This window comes from Hevea brasiliensis, chromosome 14 (genome assembly GCF_030052815.1).
Source record: "Hevea brasiliensis isolate MT/VB/25A 57/8 chromosome 14, ASM3005281v1, whole genome shotgun sequence".
Lineage (NCBI taxonomy): Eukaryota > Viridiplantae > Streptophyta > Magnoliopsida > Malpighiales > Euphorbiaceae > Hevea > Hevea brasiliensis.
In genome coordinates this window covers 26,648,411-26,668,377 of record NC_079506.1, presented here as the reverse complement: position 1 = coordinate 26,668,377, position 19,967 = coordinate 26,648,411, and the positions used below count along the sequence as shown (strand labels likewise).

At 31.5% G+C, this 19,967-nt stretch overlaps 2 protein-coding genes across 10 annotated transcripts; both read left to right on the top strand.

The window, feature by feature from the left end:
• The first annotated feature begins 1,400 nt into the window (after positions 1-1,400).
• Positions 1,401-7,390, top strand: LOC110651951 (uncharacterized). Its single transcript, XM_021807432.2, has 5 exons — positions 1,401-1,738; positions 1,818-1,876; positions 2,100-2,149; positions 6,787-6,938; positions 7,041-7,390. Exons 1-5 carry the CDS (start codon positions 1,725-1,727, stop codon positions 7,240-7,242), a joined length of 477 nt encoding a protein of 158 aa, XP_021663124.2. The 5' UTR covers positions 1,401-1,724; the 3' UTR covers positions 7,243-7,390.
• Positions 7,391-10,514: 3,124 nt separating this feature from the next.
• LOC110650321 (putative disease resistance RPP13-like protein 1) lies at positions 10,515-18,636 on the top strand. Of its 9 annotated transcripts, XM_058135265.1 has the most exons (7): positions 10,515-10,638; positions 10,724-10,761; positions 12,259-16,566; positions 16,683-16,774; positions 16,896-17,735; positions 17,821-17,888; positions 17,982-18,636. In XM_058135265.1, the coding sequence occupies exon 3, from the start codon at positions 12,275-12,277 to the stop codon at positions 16,508-16,510; it is 4,236 nt and encodes a 1,411-aa protein (XP_057991248.1). In that variant the 5' UTR covers positions 10,515-10,638; positions 10,724-10,761; positions 12,259-12,274; the 3' UTR covers positions 16,511-16,566; positions 16,683-16,774; positions 16,896-17,735; positions 17,821-17,888; positions 17,982-18,636. The 9 variants fall into 9 exon arrangements, 8 of the variants coding, with proteins under 8 accessions (XP_057991248.1, XP_057991244.1, XP_057991247.1 ...); XR_009143498.1 differs by lacking the exon at positions 12,259-16,566 and having other exon boundaries at positions 10,516-10,638; XM_058135264.1 differs by lacking the exons at positions 10,515-10,638; positions 10,724-10,761 and having other exon boundaries at positions 10,777-16,566; positions 16,896-16,940; positions 17,610-17,735.
• Positions 18,637-19,967: the final 1,331 nt, after the last annotated feature.

Here is a 19,967-nt window from a genome sequence, read left to right as displayed (position 1 = left end):
AAAATTAAATTACTTTTTTAAGAATAAAATAAATTACTTTAAACACTATCCGTTTATACTGTATATAAATATAAAAATCATATAATGTTAATTTTATTAAAAATATTTAAAAAATTATAATTTAATTTATATATTTTAATAAAATTAATAATTTAATTTTATATTTTAAAAAATATACACTATCCATTTATACTGTATATAAATATAAAAATCATAGAATGTTAATTTTATTAAAAATATTTTAAAAAAATTATAATTTAATCTATATATTTTAATAAAATTAATAATTTAATTTTATATTTTAAAAAATATACTATTTTATCCCTGTAAAAATTTTTGTTAAAATATTTAATTTTTTCATCAAAATTTTTATTACTCATATTATTCACATTACTATTTAATTTCTCTATCTTAAAAAAAATCAATTAGTTGATCTTTATATTTTAAAAATATTATTATTTAATTATTTTTATTTTAATAAAATTAATTAATTAATTTATATATTTTAAAAAATATATTTCTAGATAAAAAATTACTATGTGGGGACTAAATCTTAATTTATATATTTTTTTAAATTTTTAATTCTTTAGACATCATTTTTATGTTTTCTCTATTTAAAAATATATTTTTTTAATTATTTAGAAATTTAAAAAAACTAATTAATTTTTTTGCGTAGATAGTTTATACTATTTTTATTGATAAATAAAAAAAAAGAGAGAATAGGGAGATAAAAGTGTGGATGTAAAGAAAAAGAAATATGGTGAAAGAAATAGAAAATGATAAGAAAGAAATAAAGGAGAGAGAATTAGGATAGTTTATATATAAAAAATAATTTATAAAGTCAAATTATAGAGATTAATTAATATTTTTTTTAAAATATAGGGATTAATTATATAGTTTTATTAAAATAAAAAGATTAAATAGTAGATTGACTAATATTGACTAACAAAAAATTTAACGAAATGACTAAATAGTTTAATGAAAGTTTATACATAAATTAAATAATATATTTTTTTAAATATAGAGACTAAATAATTAGTTTTATAATTATTAAAATATAAAAACTACATAATAATTTTTTGAAAATATTTTTTATTTTTTAAGTTAATTATAATTATTTTTTTATTATTAAAATTAATTTTAAAATTTATATAAATTTAAAATTTTTAATTTTATTTATATTTAACTTTAATTAAATATAAAATTTTATAAAAATAAATAATAATAATAATAATAATAATAATAATAATAATAATAATAATACCATTTTAAGTTATATCTCACTAAATGGAAAAATTTATTTGTAAATGAATTATTAGAAATTTGTTCAAATAAATTCTTGGTTTGAATCGAACAGGTGTTAATTATTAACCGCGTCGTTTTAATTGTCATGGTGAGCCCACAATGCCATAAGCCCACAATAACCGTTCGAGAGAAGAGGCCACAATTCGACTTTCTATCCTATTACAAAAGACTAAACCCTTGAGTCCTAAAGCCACCGCAATCGCCGTCGTTCACCGTTGCCGTTCTCGTTTGCTATCGTTGTTCAACAAATACCACTCTCAAGGCTTTCGCTGTCGTTGTTTAGATTGACGGCAGAGGGTATATAAAGATTTCTAAAAGACACACGAGAGAGAGGGAGAAAGAGAGAGTTGCAGATAGAATCTGAAATTTAAACGATCGAACCAGAGAAGTGTCGAAACTGATATTCGAAATCTTGAAGCATGGGAAAATCAAGGTACTCTAATCATTTCAACTCCCTCATAATTTCTCCTAAATTCTGTTCTGTAAAATTTATTTATTTATTTATTTTGCAGACAAGATTCTATGACTAAAGCGGATCGGAAATTCGAGAAGAAACTTGAATTTTATACCAGTGAGTTTTTAGCTTCTTATTCTGAAGCAGGAATTTCTCTCTCTCTCTCTCTCTCTCTCTCTCTCTCTTAACACTTGATGTGTTCAAATTAGTTCGCTTACTCAAATGCATCCTTTGTGGGTTAATGGAATTAGTGATATAGTCTTAATTGGTTTCTATCTCTCTTTTGCTAAAAGGTTCCATGATAGGATTTTTTTTTTCTTTTTGGTCAATTTTTATGCAGAGGTTAGGGATACGGTTGCCAGTTTGACTGCCCAAAAGTCCATTACTAAGGTAGGTATTATATCCACCTGCTATAGTTATGTTGGATTCCGAATTGTCTAGATTGAGTTGAACTGCTTGTCCATGCACTGTTCATGGTGATTTGTTTGTAGAATCAAAGGAATAATTACTCTTTTCCACTTTTTATTCGTTGCAGTTATGTCCCTTTGAGGTATTTGAGCAACTATGTAGTTGCTTTTTCTTCTTTGGCTTGTGTTGTTCTAATGGCGTTCTGTCTTGGCATCTCTTATTTTTCATTTTGTGGTGCTTATAATGGCTTTGGGGGATTAGATAAATGTGGTTTGTTAGCTTATATATTTAATTATTTTAAAGGTATCAAAATTACTGGTTGGATAATTGAATTCAAAGTTTGTGCTGCATATTGGATAACATGGCCTGGGATCTCTTATATATAGCCTTTGAACTCCCTTTATCCCTGTTGTGACTAAGTGTTCTGTGTTACTGACTAGTTTGAGAGTCAGTTAGTCAGTTAGATAGAAGCTAACTGTAATCTTGAATGGCGGGAATTGTATTACTGAAGATAAATAGAGTGTTCTGTACATTGAAGAATTCATTGATCAATAATAAAAGAATCTGTTTTCTCTCTTTAATTTCTATCTCTCTCTCTTTCTCTCTCTCTCTCTCTCTGTTTCTATTCTCTCCCTATCTTCTATTCTCTTCTCAATACTTCTTCCCTTTCTTCTTCTGCCCTCTTCTTCTCTTCCTCCTTCTCCCAATTCTTGTTCAGTCATGGAGAATGAGCCATCAGGTCAGGTGAATGAGTATATATCCTAACAACTTGGTATTAGAGCAGTTCGATCCAGAGGACCCTAACAGATCTGAAATTGGCGAGAAAAAAAAGCAAGGGATGGTGTTGCAAGGGCATAATGTGGCATTGCAACTTGAGGGATGCATGCAATCCTTGGGGAAGAAATTTCAAGATTCGAGTTAGGAATGGCGTCAAGAACTGCATGCATCGAGCGTTAGGAATCACGAAGATAACTTGGAGCTTTTGCAGAAAATGATCAAATTATGGAGTTTTTTCAAGCTTCTCAACCAAAAGTCCATAATTCTGAGGCATCTTGGAGTGAGGATCGTGAATTGAGATTACCAATTCAAGATGGTAAAACATTTGATTTCAAGGAGAGAAATGGATACAATCTTGAACAAAAATAGGATAAGAAATTGGTCTCTATTTGGTGTGACCTTTCATTCAATCCAACTCCTTCTGTTCAATTTAAAACTCAAGGTGACAGGGATATTGATGCAAACTTCAAGAATGATGCTTTGAAACCCATGAACAGGTTTGGTTTATAATCCCAAGAAAGTCAAAATCAAGTGCAAACACGAAAAAATACCTTGACCTATCAATCATATTGAATTGAAAACCAAGATAATTCAAATGTAGAATTAAAAATTCTTGACCCAAAGTTTATAATTAAACAAGAACCAAGAATATCAAGATTGTTAAACCTTACAAGATAAATCACTCTTGAAGAATTTAGGTTAGTTCAAGAAAGAACTTAGGAAAAATCTATCTCTTGTATTAATTTAATCAAAAGTAATGTTCTCCTGAAAAAGTATTAAGTTAGCTTATATATGCGGTTGAAACCCTAATACCTAAACTAAAAAAAAAAAAAAACCCTAAAAACTAATAAAAAAGCTGGAGTGGACTGCACTCCTGCCTAAGACCCAAAAACACATAAATAAGGCTCAAAACACATATCTGACTAAAAATAATTAAATAAAACTATTCAGATTTTTCCTAGATGAAAAAAAAAAAACTAAATTTGCATAAAATTTCATCAATTCTATCCAAATATTTCTCGATCATCACCCACGCAAACTTAAATCAAATTAAGCCACTTTCTATCTTTTTGTAACCCTAATTTATTGATTGCAGCTCCATATTTACCTTCTTGTGTAACTGCTTCCTCAATCAATTCTTACATCTTCTTAACTCTAATCCTTTTAATTGGAGCTTCTTGTGCAATTGCATATTGAATCATCTCACGAACATTCCTAGGGTCTTGTTGTTCTTGTTGATTTCCAACAGATATCAATCTTTTTGCTGAGAATGTTAAAGTCTTTAATAAGGAAGGTATCCCTCTTGCTGCTAGGCTTGTTAATTTTTTTGAAAACAAGAAGGTTTTGGTTGTTGAGAATGTTTCAGTTAAAGAAGAAAATATAAGTGTTTTTGAAGAAATAAAATGTGAAAGAGGGGACTAGAATCTTGTTGGTAGTTTATTAGGGTTGAGATACTGCAATCATATAATGCTCAAGGAGAATACTTCTGAAATCAGGAGAAGACAGAAGAAAAGAATGTGTTTTTTTGTCAAGGGATAAGTCAGGTATTGAAACTGTTTGTGAAAATGTCAAAGTGATTTGCAAAGGTACCATGAGCTTTGATAAGAAGTATTCTAAGATGGGTATCTTTTCTGTTTGCGAAAATATGAATGAATTTAGGAATGGGAATCATATTTGTGGCTGGACGTCAAATGGTATTGTGATCTTGAATAAGCAAGAATGAGAAATTTGGAGAAGAAAAAGATTAAAAAAAAAAAAAAATCTAATGCACAGTCAATTAACAATTCATTTTTTGAAGGGGTTCATGGGACTTTGTGCAAATGGAAGTTCATTTTTCACTTCTCACAGCATCTGCTATTATTCATGGACAAATGTGGACGAGTGAAAGTGGCATCTTCAACAAGTTTTGGCAATGACTTTACTGAAGGCCAAACTCATGCAGGATGTTATTTGTGAATGTCAATCTTCATTAGAGGCAAATTTCCACAATTCATTCTTGAGGACAAGAATGGTTTCAAAGGGGAGGGTAATGTTGTGACTAAAAGTTCAGTGTTACTGATTAGTTTGAAAGTCACTTAGATAGAAGGTAACTGTAATATTGAATGGCGGGAATTGTATTACTGAAGATAAATAGGGTGTTCTGTACGTTAAAGAATTCATTGATCAATAATGCAAGAATCTGTTTTCTCTCTTTAATTTCTCTCTCTCTATCTTTCTATTCTCTCCCTATCTTCTATTCTCTTATCGATACTTCTTTCCTTTCTTCTTCTGCCCTCTTCTTCTCTTCCTTCTTCGAATTCTGGTTTGGTTTTGGTCATGGAGAATGAGCCACCAGGTCAGGTGAATGAGTCTATATCCTAACAACCCCACTGTGACAACTGTTTTTCTTTTAGTGCTTCTATTTGATGCCACTCCAAGCTTCATTTGGATGAAGAGTATATGTGGCAAACTGGCATAAGAAAAGATACAAGTTAGATGGTTAAGTTTTGTTGCACGTTTGCACTTTTTATAAAGAATGAAGATGAAAGTACAGGAGCATGGTTGGAAAATGATTTTTCTTAAACATTATTCTTTGTAAATGTTCAAACAGAAAAAAAAAAAAAAAAACTCATGTTCTCTCTCTCTCTCTTGTCCTTTCTGTTCAGTTGCTTAAAATCTTTCCTTTCTACTCTTTGAAGTGGATGTAATGCTGAATATATAGATAGATGGGAATGGGATGATATTTGCCATGACAATTAGCTATAATGAAGAGTTCATTTCTCAAGATAATTGGAAAGGCAAACTATCCACAAATGGATTGCTGATATCTACAACTAGCTCTAATTGATGCAGAAATGAATAACAGCTGGAGCCAGTGGTTTTTTTCTTTATTAATAACAAGTGATTTAATGTTCAAAATGTCCCCAAAACATCAAAGTGTAACCTCTCTGTCTCCTCAACCCAAGTAATAAATTATTGAAGCTTTGGATGATGAACTATTTTTTGTGCAAACTGTTCCTTCTAATTGTGCTATACTTTTTTTGATGCCATTTGAGAAAATATACTAAACAAAAGTAGCTTCATCCAAAAAGAATGGTTGGGGGGGAAAAAAAGAGTGTCATCATTTGTAATCTAATGAAGTCTCTAGAGTTTGGAGGTGTATTTGAGGTGAGCCGCTTTTCTCAAGGCTTGGCTTGACTTGTTTGTTTAATGAGTTGAGCTCAAGCTTGATTTTTAGGCTTATTTAATAGATGAGCTGAACTTGAATTTGTCTTGTCTAGGTTCACGAGTTAGCTCATTTATAATCTCATGAGTTTTCTCTTTTTTAGGCCTGTGAACTAATTCATTTATATATTAATTTCATTATATATATAATGGCTATTATAATTTAATTATTGTGATTTTATTGGGTGTGTTATTAAATGAGTTTTAAATAATAATTAATAAAATAATTTTGTTAGTGATTTTGCTTATTAAGTTTGATGAGCTAACTCATGAGTTTGATAATTGAGCTAAATAGGAGCCAGACTTGAGTTCAATGAAAATCTAACTAGCCAAGCCTGAGCCATTTAAAACTCGGCTGGACTCATTTACAATTCTAGTGACAATGTCATTTGTTCTATATTTTGCTGAACTTGTTATTCTTATTTCAGGATAATAGAGCATATTTTGTAATTTTGTGTGCTCTTATTTTATTTTACATCTTAATTTGTGCATTTGCATGAGTGGAGTTCTCTTTTATTTTGTTTGAATAGCTTATGCACCTTGCTGTGTAATAAACATTTTCCTTCCATGCTGGAATTCTTTGTGTACCTTACATATGGTATACTAAACAAGCTAAGCAAATTGTTCCTATTCTCCAGAAAAAGAAGCTCCGAAGTCGACAGAAGAAATTGAAAGCATATGATCTGTCTGCACTTACAGAGTTCCTTCCGGAGTTGACGGCTTCTCAGAAACAGCAATCAACTCCTGCAGCTGAGTTTAAACTGAATTGTAAATCTAGACAAAAACTAATGTGCGTGCTTCAAATCCATGCATTTTTATCTTGTTACAATTTTTTTTTAATTGTTTACAATTTTATTCATCATTGTGTAGCTAACTGCTTGATTCTTATCAGATTGAAGGAAGGGAAACAATTGGGTACTGTTCTTAACCATCCTGCTTTCCAGTCAGATCCCCTGGGAGCCATTCATCAACACTTACAGAGTACACAACCGGTTATGGATGAGAAACCAAAGAAGTTGGGCAAAAATGGGGGGAAGAAAGTAAAGGGGAAAAAATGTAAAGCGTCGACTAAATGCCAATCTATGGATTTCTGAATGGGCATCTGTCTGGATTTGTGTTGCGGTAACATTCTAGTTTTGAATGTTATTGCCTTTCCATGTTGAGAAACAACTCATTTTGAGGAAGTTCCAAATATTAATTGCTGAAGTTGCATGAGATTTACTTGCCAACTTTTCCTCTCCATTTGAGGCCATGCATGGGTTGTTGACTAGCTCTCTGTCCGCCAATGTTCCAGGATCATAACGGGTAGAGTTCATAAATTGAAGGTACTGGATTTGAGTTCATAAAAGTTAAAATGTTTTCAAATCTGAACTCATTTAATATTTATTCCAAATCTGACTAGAATTTATCCTTTGTTGCTCGTATTCATCTTAAGCTCAACGATTACTGCTAATACTATTTCAACTTGCTTTAATGTATTTAATTTGTATGTTTAATTGTTAATATATAAAAATATATTTTTATTGATAATTTATTTTTTAAAATTTAATAATCTTTTAAAATATTTGAATTATAAAATATAATATTATAATTAATATGTAAAATTATAAATATATATTTATATTATATTTAATTAGTTAATATTTTACATGACGAATTTTGATAATAGTTATTTAAAGTAATGTTTTTAAACCTGGTCTGGTTCAATCAATGGATTAATGGATTAATTAATGAGTTATTAAAAATTAATTAAATATATATAAATTAATTAAATATAACATCTAAAATATCTAAATAAATAAATATAATTAATTAAATTTTTTATTATTTAAAATAAAAATTTAATATTTATTATTTTATATTTAATAAATTTTAATAGTATTTTTAAATTTATATAAAAGTATTCAGTAATATAATATGTAATTTTTTTTAATATTTATAAAATATTTAGTATATATTAAAAAAATAAATATATTAAAATAAAAAAAATAATTACCAAGTTAGTTCAATTAATTTTTATTTTAAAGACTTTTTATGAGATTTTGAGTTTAATTCTCTATATCAACACTAAAAAAAATTTTTTATTAAATAATTAAACAGACTATGTCAACTTAGTTATATCTGTTCAATCGCTGAATCAGTCAATTAATACTAAATTACTTTTTTATCTGATTTAATTATAAACATAAACTGATTTAAGAGTTAATTTATCAATTTACTGATTTAACCGATCGGTTCAATCCAAATTTAATAATTATGATTTAAAGTATAAATTTACACGGGTATGGAATTATCAAACTCAAGTCCCTCGCAAATTATGGAACTTGAAGGTGCATTCTCACTACTAGTCTTTCAGCGATGCTAGTTCGGGGGAAAATGGTTGATTTTCAGAACGTGACATCCATACCAGTATAAAGTTAAAAGGTCTTATAGAGAGTTCGACATATGATATCCTGTTTTATAGTATTTCATATCAATATAAAGTTGAAAGGTGTTCTCAAGAGTTTGACATGTAATATTAATACATAATTTTTTTTTTCATAACATTTTCATGTAATATACTCTATAATATGTAAGTTATAAATTTTATATGTAAATTATAAATTATTTAATAATTATTCTGTTGATATAGATTAATATATATTTATATTTATATTATATATATATATATATAGATTTTAATTATTTTTATTATGAAATTTTTATTAAAAAATTTTAAAAAATAAAAATAATAAAATAAAATTTAAAATATTATATTATTTTTATATATTAAAATTAAAAATATATATATATAAATTAAAATTATTAATAATTATGTGTATACGATTCCTACTTTACCATAGCTAAGGTATGATATTTGATGTCACACTCCAAAGATAATAAACATTCACGCCACTGATAATAAACACAAAACTACAGTGGGATTTAAAAAGGAAAAAAGAATAAATAGGTCCTTCTACTAATAAAATATATTTTTTTAATTTTTTTATATATTAAAATTTATTTATTATTTTTAATAAAATAAAATTAAAAAAAATATTAATTTATTTTAAAAATTAAATTTATTTATTTTTAATTAATATATTTCATATTTATTTCACTCAAATTTAATTTTATATTTATTAACCATCAAATAAAAATTAAATGTCTTTTTTAATTTTTTTATTAAAAATTAAAGAAACAAAAAAAATGCAAAAGAAGCGCGCACGGAGAATTGAATGCAGCGACTGAGCAACGGATAGCAGAAGACACAGAATGGAGAAGGAGGAGTCCTTCCAAGGCTAAATTAGCAGTGGGACACGTACTCGCCAGCACCGGCAACGGCACCTTTTTTTACGCTAGAGTTGTTCAATTAGCAAAAATAGCCAACAAGTTAAAAAATACAGAAGATTGTGTTAGTGTAGCTTCTGACAACGGCGTTCTGTCCATACTCTGCAATGTGATCTCCAGATTGCCTACCTAAGTAGCAGCAGATGTAGAAAACAGGCTCAAATCTTCATTATCTGTCATTCGCGTCTACAACGCGAAGACCAAAGGCATGATATTCTCCGAAGACAGAGATTGAAGCTTTGAAATGGGTAGGAAAATGCGTATTTCTTCAAAATCTGATTGTCTTTTAATTTTGATATAAGAAAAAAAGGATAATTTTTGAAGTTGTATAAATTTTTTTTGAGGTTATCGAAGATAAACCATATTAGTATATTAAGGGTATGGAGAAAATTCACAAATATATATTTTTTGGTATAAAAATTCATAGAAATATAGAAAATTCTTACACTCAGAAGTATGGCTTCTTCTCATATGCCGGGCTAATATTGTTTTCTTTTGCTACAATAAAAATTTCCTAAAATGTTGGGATTATTAGGATTTGAACGTAGCCCGGTTTGCTTTCGGACTGAAATAGCTGCTTTCGATTCAAGGCTTAGGGTTAATCGGGATGGGATTGAAAGTTCCATCCCGGTTTTTCATTTGATACAGTTTTGATCAAATTCATCTATTTAAATTATTTAAAAAAAAATTTCTTTCTATTTAAATAAAAAAAAAAATCTGATTTGGCTTGAATGGACTGACGGGTTATCATCCATTCAAAACCGGTTTTGTTTAATCCGGATTTGTCCTGTTTCGATTCGATATTTGATTGATTTGTTCAGTGTGGCATTCTCTGATTGATTACGTATATAAGCATTTCCTTTCTGTTCAATGTGAATGTAGGGAAAAATAATGGATAAAAATTATAAAAAAAGAGTCCATTTCCGCGTATAGACTGCAACCAGTAGACAATTAGCCATTAGGTTGCTGACTTGCTGGAGTTGGTCAGTCAACTAAAGTCTAGAAAGAAAAGTCTTTTATTTATTTAATTCTTACATTTCTCTATTTCCATATTCTGCATTCTGAGGTTTTGGTCTGTTTCTGCTCAAAATCATTGCCAAGAAAAACCCAAGCATCAGTCTGTCTGCTTGAATTAAGCTTTTGGTCTTCTTCTGCAGAAGGTATATGCATAATTTCTGTACAGTATTTATAATCTGTTGTCATTAAATTTAAGATTAATCTCATCTCCTACAATTACTGTGTTAGGCTTGGTACTAAACTCTGATCCAAAGATTAACAAACAGGTAATTCTCAAACCTATTTTCTTTCTTTACTGGTTTGTTAATTCATACGTCAAGCTCAATTAGCTTTTTAATTGTTCCCCTCTGTTTCTGTGGCAAAACAAATGTTAATTAATAGGATTATGAGTCTCCACTAGCAATCTATTTATGATATTTAATAATTTATATTGTACTGCTTTTTTAATATATAAATTAATTTGATTCCACATTTTTTTTAAAAAAGGTATGAAATTATCAGAGATTATGGCAAAAAGCTCCAACACATAATATTTAGATTCAATAGCTATTGGGTATCCCAATAGATGAGTTGACCTTTTTATATTTATCGAGTATCAAATAGTGATTAGCTAGCTCAACAACTAAAACAAACAACCCTTTAAATTACAGATAGTAATCGTAATAAAGTTGGGAGTGAGTTCGCATTGCAAAGAATGTAAAAGGCCAATGATAATGTTGAATTTTGAAGAGTGTGAATATCAAATTGGTAGGCTATACATCACCAAAATGGCTTTGGTTTGCGAACACTTATATGCTATTTGATTTTTTTGTACATTGCCGATATGAGATTTGTTCCCACAAGTGATATTCCAACACTCCCGCCCAAGTGGCAACCTAGACATCCGATTAGCACTTAAAACCTGAAACTGAAACTGAAACTGGGCCCTACCTGCTTTGATACCATGCTACTAAAATAGGAGAAATTCTATTTTCTTCTTAATGAGATTGATACAATATATATACTGCAATCGTTTATTCTAATTAGGAATCTAATTCCTATAGTTATGCCCTGTAATAGGAGCATAATCCTAGCTAATTTAGGAATCTGTCTATCTATCTATCTATACACACCATAATAATAATAATAATAATAATAATAATAATAAAAGAGCCAATCTTAACTAGCCACTGCCTTCTCATCTTGACCAATATTCACATTGGGATTTGGGAAAAGGTGAGAGTGGCCATCCTTTACAATGATAGAACTGCCGAAGATTGAGCACCTTAGAAAATTCTAATTAGTGCCATTGAAGCTTGAGCAACAGGCTTGAATATAAATTTTATGTACAAACAATTGCAAAAATTAATTTTTTTTGCACCAAACTATGTAAAGAACTTCCAAATAGTGAAAGCTTGTTTGGAATAAATGAATTTTATAAAATTTTTATATTAATATGTCCACACATATAATAGTATTCTGAAAAATTCATTTTGACTTTTACCTTTATTTTTTCATTGATGAGAACTGTAATTTAGAGGGAAAAAAAAACTTAAATAGTTCTATTGTAGCCTTGTGGAAGAAATGGAGGAAAAATCATTTATAGCTACATGGTTGAGCATTGTATTTGTGACTGTATCATGATCACCATACTGAAGCACTAAGTTATCTCTTTGTAAAGAAATTAAAATTACTTGGGAATAATCAGTTTGAGAGATAAAATGTAATTGCACATAACTAATGCAACTCGATCAAAATTTGATAAATATGATTGCATTCTACAGAATTACATCTTGTAAGATGGAAGTTGTTGGAGAAGCTATTCTCTCTGCTCTTCTTAAGCCTTTGGTTAAAAAATTGACCTCCTCAGAATTGCTCAAGTTTGCAAGGGAAAAGCAAATACAAGATGAGCTCAGGAAGTGGGAGTCAAAATTGTTGGAAATTCATGCGGTGGTCAATGATGCAGAAGAGAAGCAAATAACAAACCCAGCCGCAAAAATATGGCTAAGCAAGCTACGAGACTTGGCTTATGATGTGGAGGATATACTGGATGAATTTGAAACAAAAGCTTTGGGAAGCAAGCTAAAGGCAAAATCTAAAGCGAGCACAATTACAGCACAGAAGCAAATCCCAGTCAATTGCTATGGTCTGAAGTCAGGTGGAGCTATACCTAATGTGAAGAAAGGGAACAAGCTAAGGGAGATTACTACAAGATTGCAAAACCTTGCAACAGAGAAAAATGACCTGAACTTGAGAACAAGTGAAGAAGGAAGGTCCATCAAAGAAAATGAAAGAGTGCCAACAACATCCTTGTTGAAGGAACGGAATGTTTATGGGAGGGAAAATGATAAGGAGGCTATACTTCAATTGTTGATGAGTGATGAAGCAAGTGATTCTCGATTCTCAGTGATTCCCATAATTGGAATGGGAGGTGTTGGGAAAACAACACTTGCTCAACTCATTTACAATGACAATAGAGTGCAATTTGGTTATAAAGCATGGGTTTGTGTTTCTAATGATTTCGACATCCTCAAGATAACCAAAACAATTCTACATTGTGAAAATTATGAAGCTAATGACTTCAACTCGCTTCAAGTGCGATTGAAGGAGAAGTTATCTGCAAAGAGGTTTTTGATTGTTCTAGATGATGTTTGGAGTGAGAAGTATGAGGACTGGACTACCCTTTGTAGTCCTTTTGCTTCAGGAGCACCGGGAAGTAGAGTCATTGTCACAACTCGTATTGAAGGAGTTGCAAAACTAATGGGTACTGTTGATCCATATACATTAAAGGAGCTGTCATATGATGATTGTTTGTCTCTATTTACCCGGCATGCCTTAGAAGCAAAAAATTTTGATGCACACCCAGAGTTGGCAAAGATTGGACAAGCAATAGTTAAGAAGTGCAAGGGATTGCCTTTGGCAGCGAAAACTCTTGGAGGCCTTCTACGTGGGAAACAACGTTTTGAAGAGTGGGAATATATATCGAATAGTGATATATGGGATTTACCAGAAGAGAAAAGTGGCATCCTTCCTGCTTTAAGATTGAGTTACCATCATCTTCCATCCCATTTGAAGCAATGTTTTGTGTATTGTGCAATTTTTCCGAATGATTATGAATTTGATAAGAGTGAGTTAGTTTTATTGTGGATGGCAGAGGGCTTTTTGCATCAGCCAAATAAAAAGAAGCATATGAAGGATTTGGGCTGCAAATATTTTGATGACTTATTATCAAGATCCTTTTTTCAACAATCCACGAATGACAAATCACGATATGTTATGCATGACCTAGTGAGTGATCTGGCTCGATTTGTTGGAAGAGAAATATGTTTTCAGTTGGAAGATAAGTCAGAGGGTGAAAAATCATATCCAGAGATTCGCCATTCATCATTCAGTAGTCATTACAATGATATTGAGCAAAGATTTGAAGTTTTCTACGAAATGAAGAATTTGCGAACCTTCTTAGCATTACCTTATGAACAATATGGAAATCTAAGTAGTAAGGTGTTGCATGATTTGGTGCCAAAATTAAAATGCTTAAGGGTTTTGTCACTGGCAAGCTATTTTCTGCTAGAGTTGCCGAGCTCTATTGGTGCACTAATTCATCTACGATACCTTGACTTGTCTCAGACTGGTATTGAAAGGTTACCTGAGTCAATAACTGAACTCTTCAACTTGCAGACATTAAGATTGTATGGGTGCGAGAGACTTATAAAGTTGCCTGTAGGAATCAGCAACCTGGTCAACTTATGCCACCTTGATATTGGTGGTACGTCTAGCTTGCAAGAGTTACCACCACATATAGGTAATTTGAAAAATCTTTGTGTGCTGCCTAAGTTTATTGTGGGAGAAGGCAGTGGAGTTGGGATAAAAGAGTTGATGAAATTGTCAGATCTACAAGGGCATCTTCATATTTGTGGGCTGCATAATGTGGCAAATGTTCAAGATGCAAAGTATGCCAATTTGAAGGAAAAGCAGGGCCTTTGTGAATTAACCTTAGAATGGGATTATTTCAGTGGCTCAAGAAATGAAGGACATGAACTGCAAGTCCTCAATTCACTGCGACCTCATCAAAATCTAGAGAAGCTCTACATTGAGGGGTATGGTGGTAGCAAATTTCCATTGTGGATAGAGGATTCTGCATTCACAAATATGGTAGAGTTAAATCTTCGAAATTGTCATAAAATCACATCTATACCACAGCTCGGACACCTGCCCTTACTTCGATACTTAAGGATACAAGGCATGGATGAAGTGAAAACAGTGGGTGTTGAGTTTTATGGGGATAGATCTCTTATGAAGGGTTTTCCGTCATTGGAGACTCTATATGTAGGGAACATGCCAGAGTGGGAGCAATGGTCATGGTCTACTGGCGACCATGAAGGGACTGCAGGAAAATATCCAAAGCTGCGAGAGCTTACAGTAAGCAGTTGTCCCAAGTTGATTGGAAAATTACCCAGGTGCCTTCCTTCTCTTGAAACACTTAGTATAGACTATTGTCCACAGTTAGAAGATTTACCTGAAATGCTTCCAGCTCTTCGTGAACTGGATGTTGATGACTGTCGAGAAGTGGTTTTCAAAAGTGTGTCTGATCTTCCCTCCCTCACTACCTTAAACATTCAGGGAATTTCAGGCCTTATAAGTTTAGATGAGGTGCTTATACAGGCCTTGGTATCACTTAAACATCTGAAGATTGCATGTTGTGAGGAACTGAGATACTTGTGGAGAAATGGAACTAATTTAAACAAACTGGATTCTCTGAAGAGTTTAGAAATTTCTGGATGCCCACAGCTAGTATCATTGGTAGGGGGAGAGGATGGACTTTTACCTTCCAATCTTGAAACTTTGCAGATAGGAACTTGTGATAACCTGGAGCAGCTGCCACATGGTCTGGGTAGCCTCACATCTCTGAAGAATTTGGAGATTGATGATTGCAAGTCACTTGTGTCATTGTTAAAGAGAGAGGAAGAGCTGTTACCTTGCAATCTCGAAAATTTGCTGATAACAAGATGTTGGAACCTGGAGAAGCTGCCAAATAGCCTGGGCAACCTTGCGTCTCTCAGAAATTTAGAAATATATGAATGCCCAAAACTTGTGTCAATTCCAGCAACAGGTTTGCCTTCCAGTCTTAGAAGTCTTAACATTTTTGCTTGTAATTCTCTGGAGTACCTTCCTGAGATATCTCATCTTGAGAAGTTTGAAATCTCCAATTCTCTGGAGTACCTCGCATCTCTGAGTCCCTTTGCACCCCGTTTTCAAAACTGGGATTCACAGAAGAGACTTGAAATTTACAATTGCTCAATGCAGTTATTAGAGTTCCTACACGAGGGGATTGTACATCTTACTTATTTAGAATTAATAGACTGTCCTGCGTTGGAGTCGTTCCCAGACGGGGGATTGTACATACCCACTCTCACTTCTTTTACCATTCAGAATTGTGAGAATTTGAAGTTTCTGCCTAATCAGATGCAAATCCTCACCTCTCTTCAGAACTTAGAGATTAATAATTGTGGTATAGATTCCTTTCCAGAAGAAGGTTTGCCCCCAAATCTAATCAAACTTTATATCAGTGATTGCAATAATCTGACACAACCCATGTCAGAGTGGGGACTCCATGCGCTCACCTCTCTTAGAGAATTTGAAATCTATGGTCGTTGTACAGAAGTGATTTCTTTTCCAGATGATGATGGACTGTTGCTTCCTGCTTCTCTAATCCGTCTTTACATTGGAAGATTCAAGAATTTGAAATCCATATCCAGTGGCCTCCAAAATCTGTCCTTTCTGAGAACATTATACATTTCTAACTGCCCTAAACTCCGGTTCTTGCCAAAGGAAGGTTTCCCTGCCACACTTGAAGACATAGAAATCCGCAGCTGCCACCTTCTGAGTAAAAGGTTAAATCAGAAAAGAGACTATTGGCCCCTAATTGCCCATATTCCCCGGGTTGAGGTAGATGGTGCTCGCATCCATGAAATGAAAAGGGAAGAAGAAAATCATCTATTTCACTTCAATTGGCTTCGAAGAACTATTGATGAGTAGTAGTTTATCATATTACTGGCACCAAAAAATTGTGAAGCACTTAAAATTTCTTGCTTGTAAGTTTTTTTTTTTTTATATAATTTTTTTATTTCTTTCATTTTACAAATTTCTTGACTAACATTTTCTTATGGTGCGACTGACTTCTCTCAGCTTCTCATTTAAATCTTGTAAGGTTTCTTAGTGCTTCACTAGCTATTGACAAATGGGCTGCATTTCACACACAAGTTGCAAATTGAAGTTTTCTGTCGAGGTTTTGCTCGTTTGGTAATTTTATATTCTCCTCTGTTTCAGCTAGCCATCAGAAGACATCATTTTTTTTTATTTGAACATAATTTCTTAATTCTGTTACTGGTAATGATACATGCTTTGTTAATTGTTGTTGCAGTATTGCAATTCTGCTCTCCAGTTTAGAAACTGTTTAATGTGTGAGGTATGGGGACCTTGAACAGTCTATCTTGAATGATTGTGGTCACTGAATTTGCATATGCATACAGACAGACCAGCACTTTAGAAACTCATGGAAAGGAATAAACAGAACCTCACCTCTTATCAGCAGTGAGTGGCACTTGAAAACTCAGTTCACTACCTACTGAATTTGTTTCTCTTGTTACTATAATTTGATACTAAAATTCAGTTCCACAGGCACAAAGTCTCATTTCTCATTGATCTGACGATAATATGCTGAATTATAAAATTTATATTTATTGACACATGCTTTTACTCAATGTTCTAATGTGTTATATTATGCGACTCCCCTAAAATTAGTTATTGGTTTAATTGGATTATATTTCTTGAATGGATAATATTCTCTGCGTTCCTACTTGTGTTGCTTCTGTGAATTCTAGTAATGGATAAACAGTTTTTCTTTTTCTTTTTTATTTTAGGGGTTATGAATCCATTTTTGGCTTAATTAACCTGCTATCAGCAAAGAAGTACCCAATCAATGCCTTGTCCAAATTAAAATATGGTCAAATCCAACTATGAAACCGAAAATACCTGGTTTTCTAGGTCCTATCGAGCTCAAGCCAAACAATATGGAAAGTGTTGCAGGCTTTTTTCAATTACATGCTTCACAACAGTGATTGTTTGCTTCTTCCAGATAAAGTCTCAAAACTCCATAGGGTTTGAAAGGCTTACTAATCCACAACACCATCTCTCTTTGGGAATTGCATACTTGGACATGTCCTAAGCTTCTTGTCTTGTTAAGGCCGATGTATTCATCAAGGTATGCTCATTCATGAAACTTTATAGTAATAATATCCATTGAGTCAGTGTGTGTCCTAATACATTTTGTGCGTGCCGTTATGAAGGTAGAAAAGGGAAGTTGGTAAACTTCTGTGATCAAAGATTCAAACTGTTTACATGGAGTGTCTTTCTGGTAATAATTTGCTTCTGTTATTGCATGTGGAATTTGGCATTAGCTGTTCGGATGTCATATTTTTCTGAGTCTGACATGATTTTATGTTTGCAGGCAAGTTTGTCATTTCTAAGCAAGGAAGACTTGCTTTAATGAGGCAGATGGAAGCATAATCTCTCCTGCTCTGAATGCATGACGCCATCCTTGTGCTTGAGAATTATGTTTTATGTTGTGACATGGGTAGCATAGATTATTGTTTTGTCTAAACAAGTCTACTGTGATGACCCAGAGAGATTCTAAGGAAAGGAAATGATTTTGTCATGTTTGGATGGATAATGTTTTGCTTGAATTCTAATATCTTGATGTTGCACCAACCAAGCTCTACAAGATGAACAATGATCATTGAGCGGAGGTCCTCATTAGCGCAGAAGATATTAGTAAGCAAAGTCTTCCCATTCAGACGCTGCATTGTTGTCAGCTTTTTCTCTATTTTCTCTACAAAATCTTTGGTATAGAATCATTGTCTTCTCCAATTAAGCCTTTGCTCTTCAGGCAACATACCAACTTCTATACAAAATTTAAGCTTAATTTCGTCATTGCCTTTTGGGTTGGCCATTGGCGAGAACAAGAAAAGTGAAATGATTGGCTTGTCGGCAATTTTAAGAACTTTCAAATGGTATTAGCTTATTTGGTATAAAATTCTACGTAGCATGTTTATAAAGCTCAATGTATCTTGTTTGATATGCCAATGAATTCTTTTTTGTTTTCATTTTTTTTTTTTTTTTGATGAGTGGTGTGTAGAAATTCTAATTACTTAGGAATAATCACTTTGCAAGATAAAATGTAATTGCACATAACTAATCCAACTCAACCAAAATTTGATAAGCACGATTGCATTCTACAGAAAATACATCTCAAAAGAAGGAAGTTGTTGCAATTCTCAAGCTTCTGGTTAAAAAATTGAGAGATTGCCAACAGCGTCCTTGGTGAAGGAACCTATATTTTATGGGAGGGAAAAGGATAAGGACTAAGGAGGCTATAGTTCAATTGTTAATGAGTGATGAAGCTAAGCAATTCTCAATTTTCACTTACCGTATATCTATCTATCTATACAAATAATAATAAATATAATAAAGTTGGCCTTTAAAATAGTGAACAAGTGGTATTCTATTCATTTACCACTTGACCATTTATAATATTTTTCCCTATTTGCTCATTTTGTCCCTCATCAATTCTCATTTCATTTATCCCTTCATTATTTTAGTACTCTTTATTCCTATCTAATGTGCCACTTTAATACTAATATAATCCACCTTAATCACTCGATGTATATTATCACCTATCATAAACTAAAATTAAATAACATAAGTCACCTTTTTATTGTCCACTGTAATTGTAAAATCATACATTTAATTTCTTATAATAAAAAAATTTATGAGAATAATTAGAATTTAATTAATATTAGCAAAAATTAAAAATCATGATTGTAAACTATGTAAATCAAAGTTACCTTTTTATTGTTCATTATAATTATAAAATCATGGTCTTATTTGTTATAATAAAAAAAATTATGACAATAGTTACAAGTTAATTAATACTAGGAAAAATAAGAGTCCTGTTTATAAACTATATAACTCAATATCACACATCAAAATCAAATTAGCCAACTTCTAATGCAAATGGATGATAAAATGTCCAACTAAGATTTTCTTTCAAACCTATCCAATGATATTTTAGTAATTAAGGCATTAGAAAAAGATGATAAACAATTTGCATAAATATCATTAAGGTAATTTTTATCTATATTAGAATTTATTTATATACATTTTATTGACATCTCATTATTTATTCTTTATATTTATTTTCAATTTATATTTATACTTCATATTTATTTTCTTTATATTTTCACAGTTTTTTTTTACAAATATTTCTTAAAACATTTCAAATAATTAAATATAAAGATAGGAAATACTATATAGATATCTTTATTTAATTAAATATTATATCAATAATAATTATTCACGTGCATTAACAAAAACCTAGTTCCAATAATTGGAATGACAAGTGTAGGAAAAACAACTCTTCCTCAACTTGTTTACA

Excerpts from the sequence above, each read along its gene's own strand:
- LOC110651951 (XM_021807432.2), top strand. Across the intron at positions 2,150-6,786 it reads CCCAAAAGTCCATTACTAAG|AAAAAGAAGCTCCGAAGTCG; the intron begins GTAGGTATTATA and ends CCTATTCTCCAG. Across the intron at positions 6,939-7,040 it reads AAATCTAGACAAAAACTAAT|ATTGAAGGAAGGGAAACAAT; the intron begins GTGCGTGCTTCA and ends GATTCTTATCAG.
- LOC110650321 (XM_058135261.1), top strand. The coding sequence starts at position 12,215 with ATGCAACTCGATCAAAATTTGATAAATATGATTGCATTCTACAGAATT.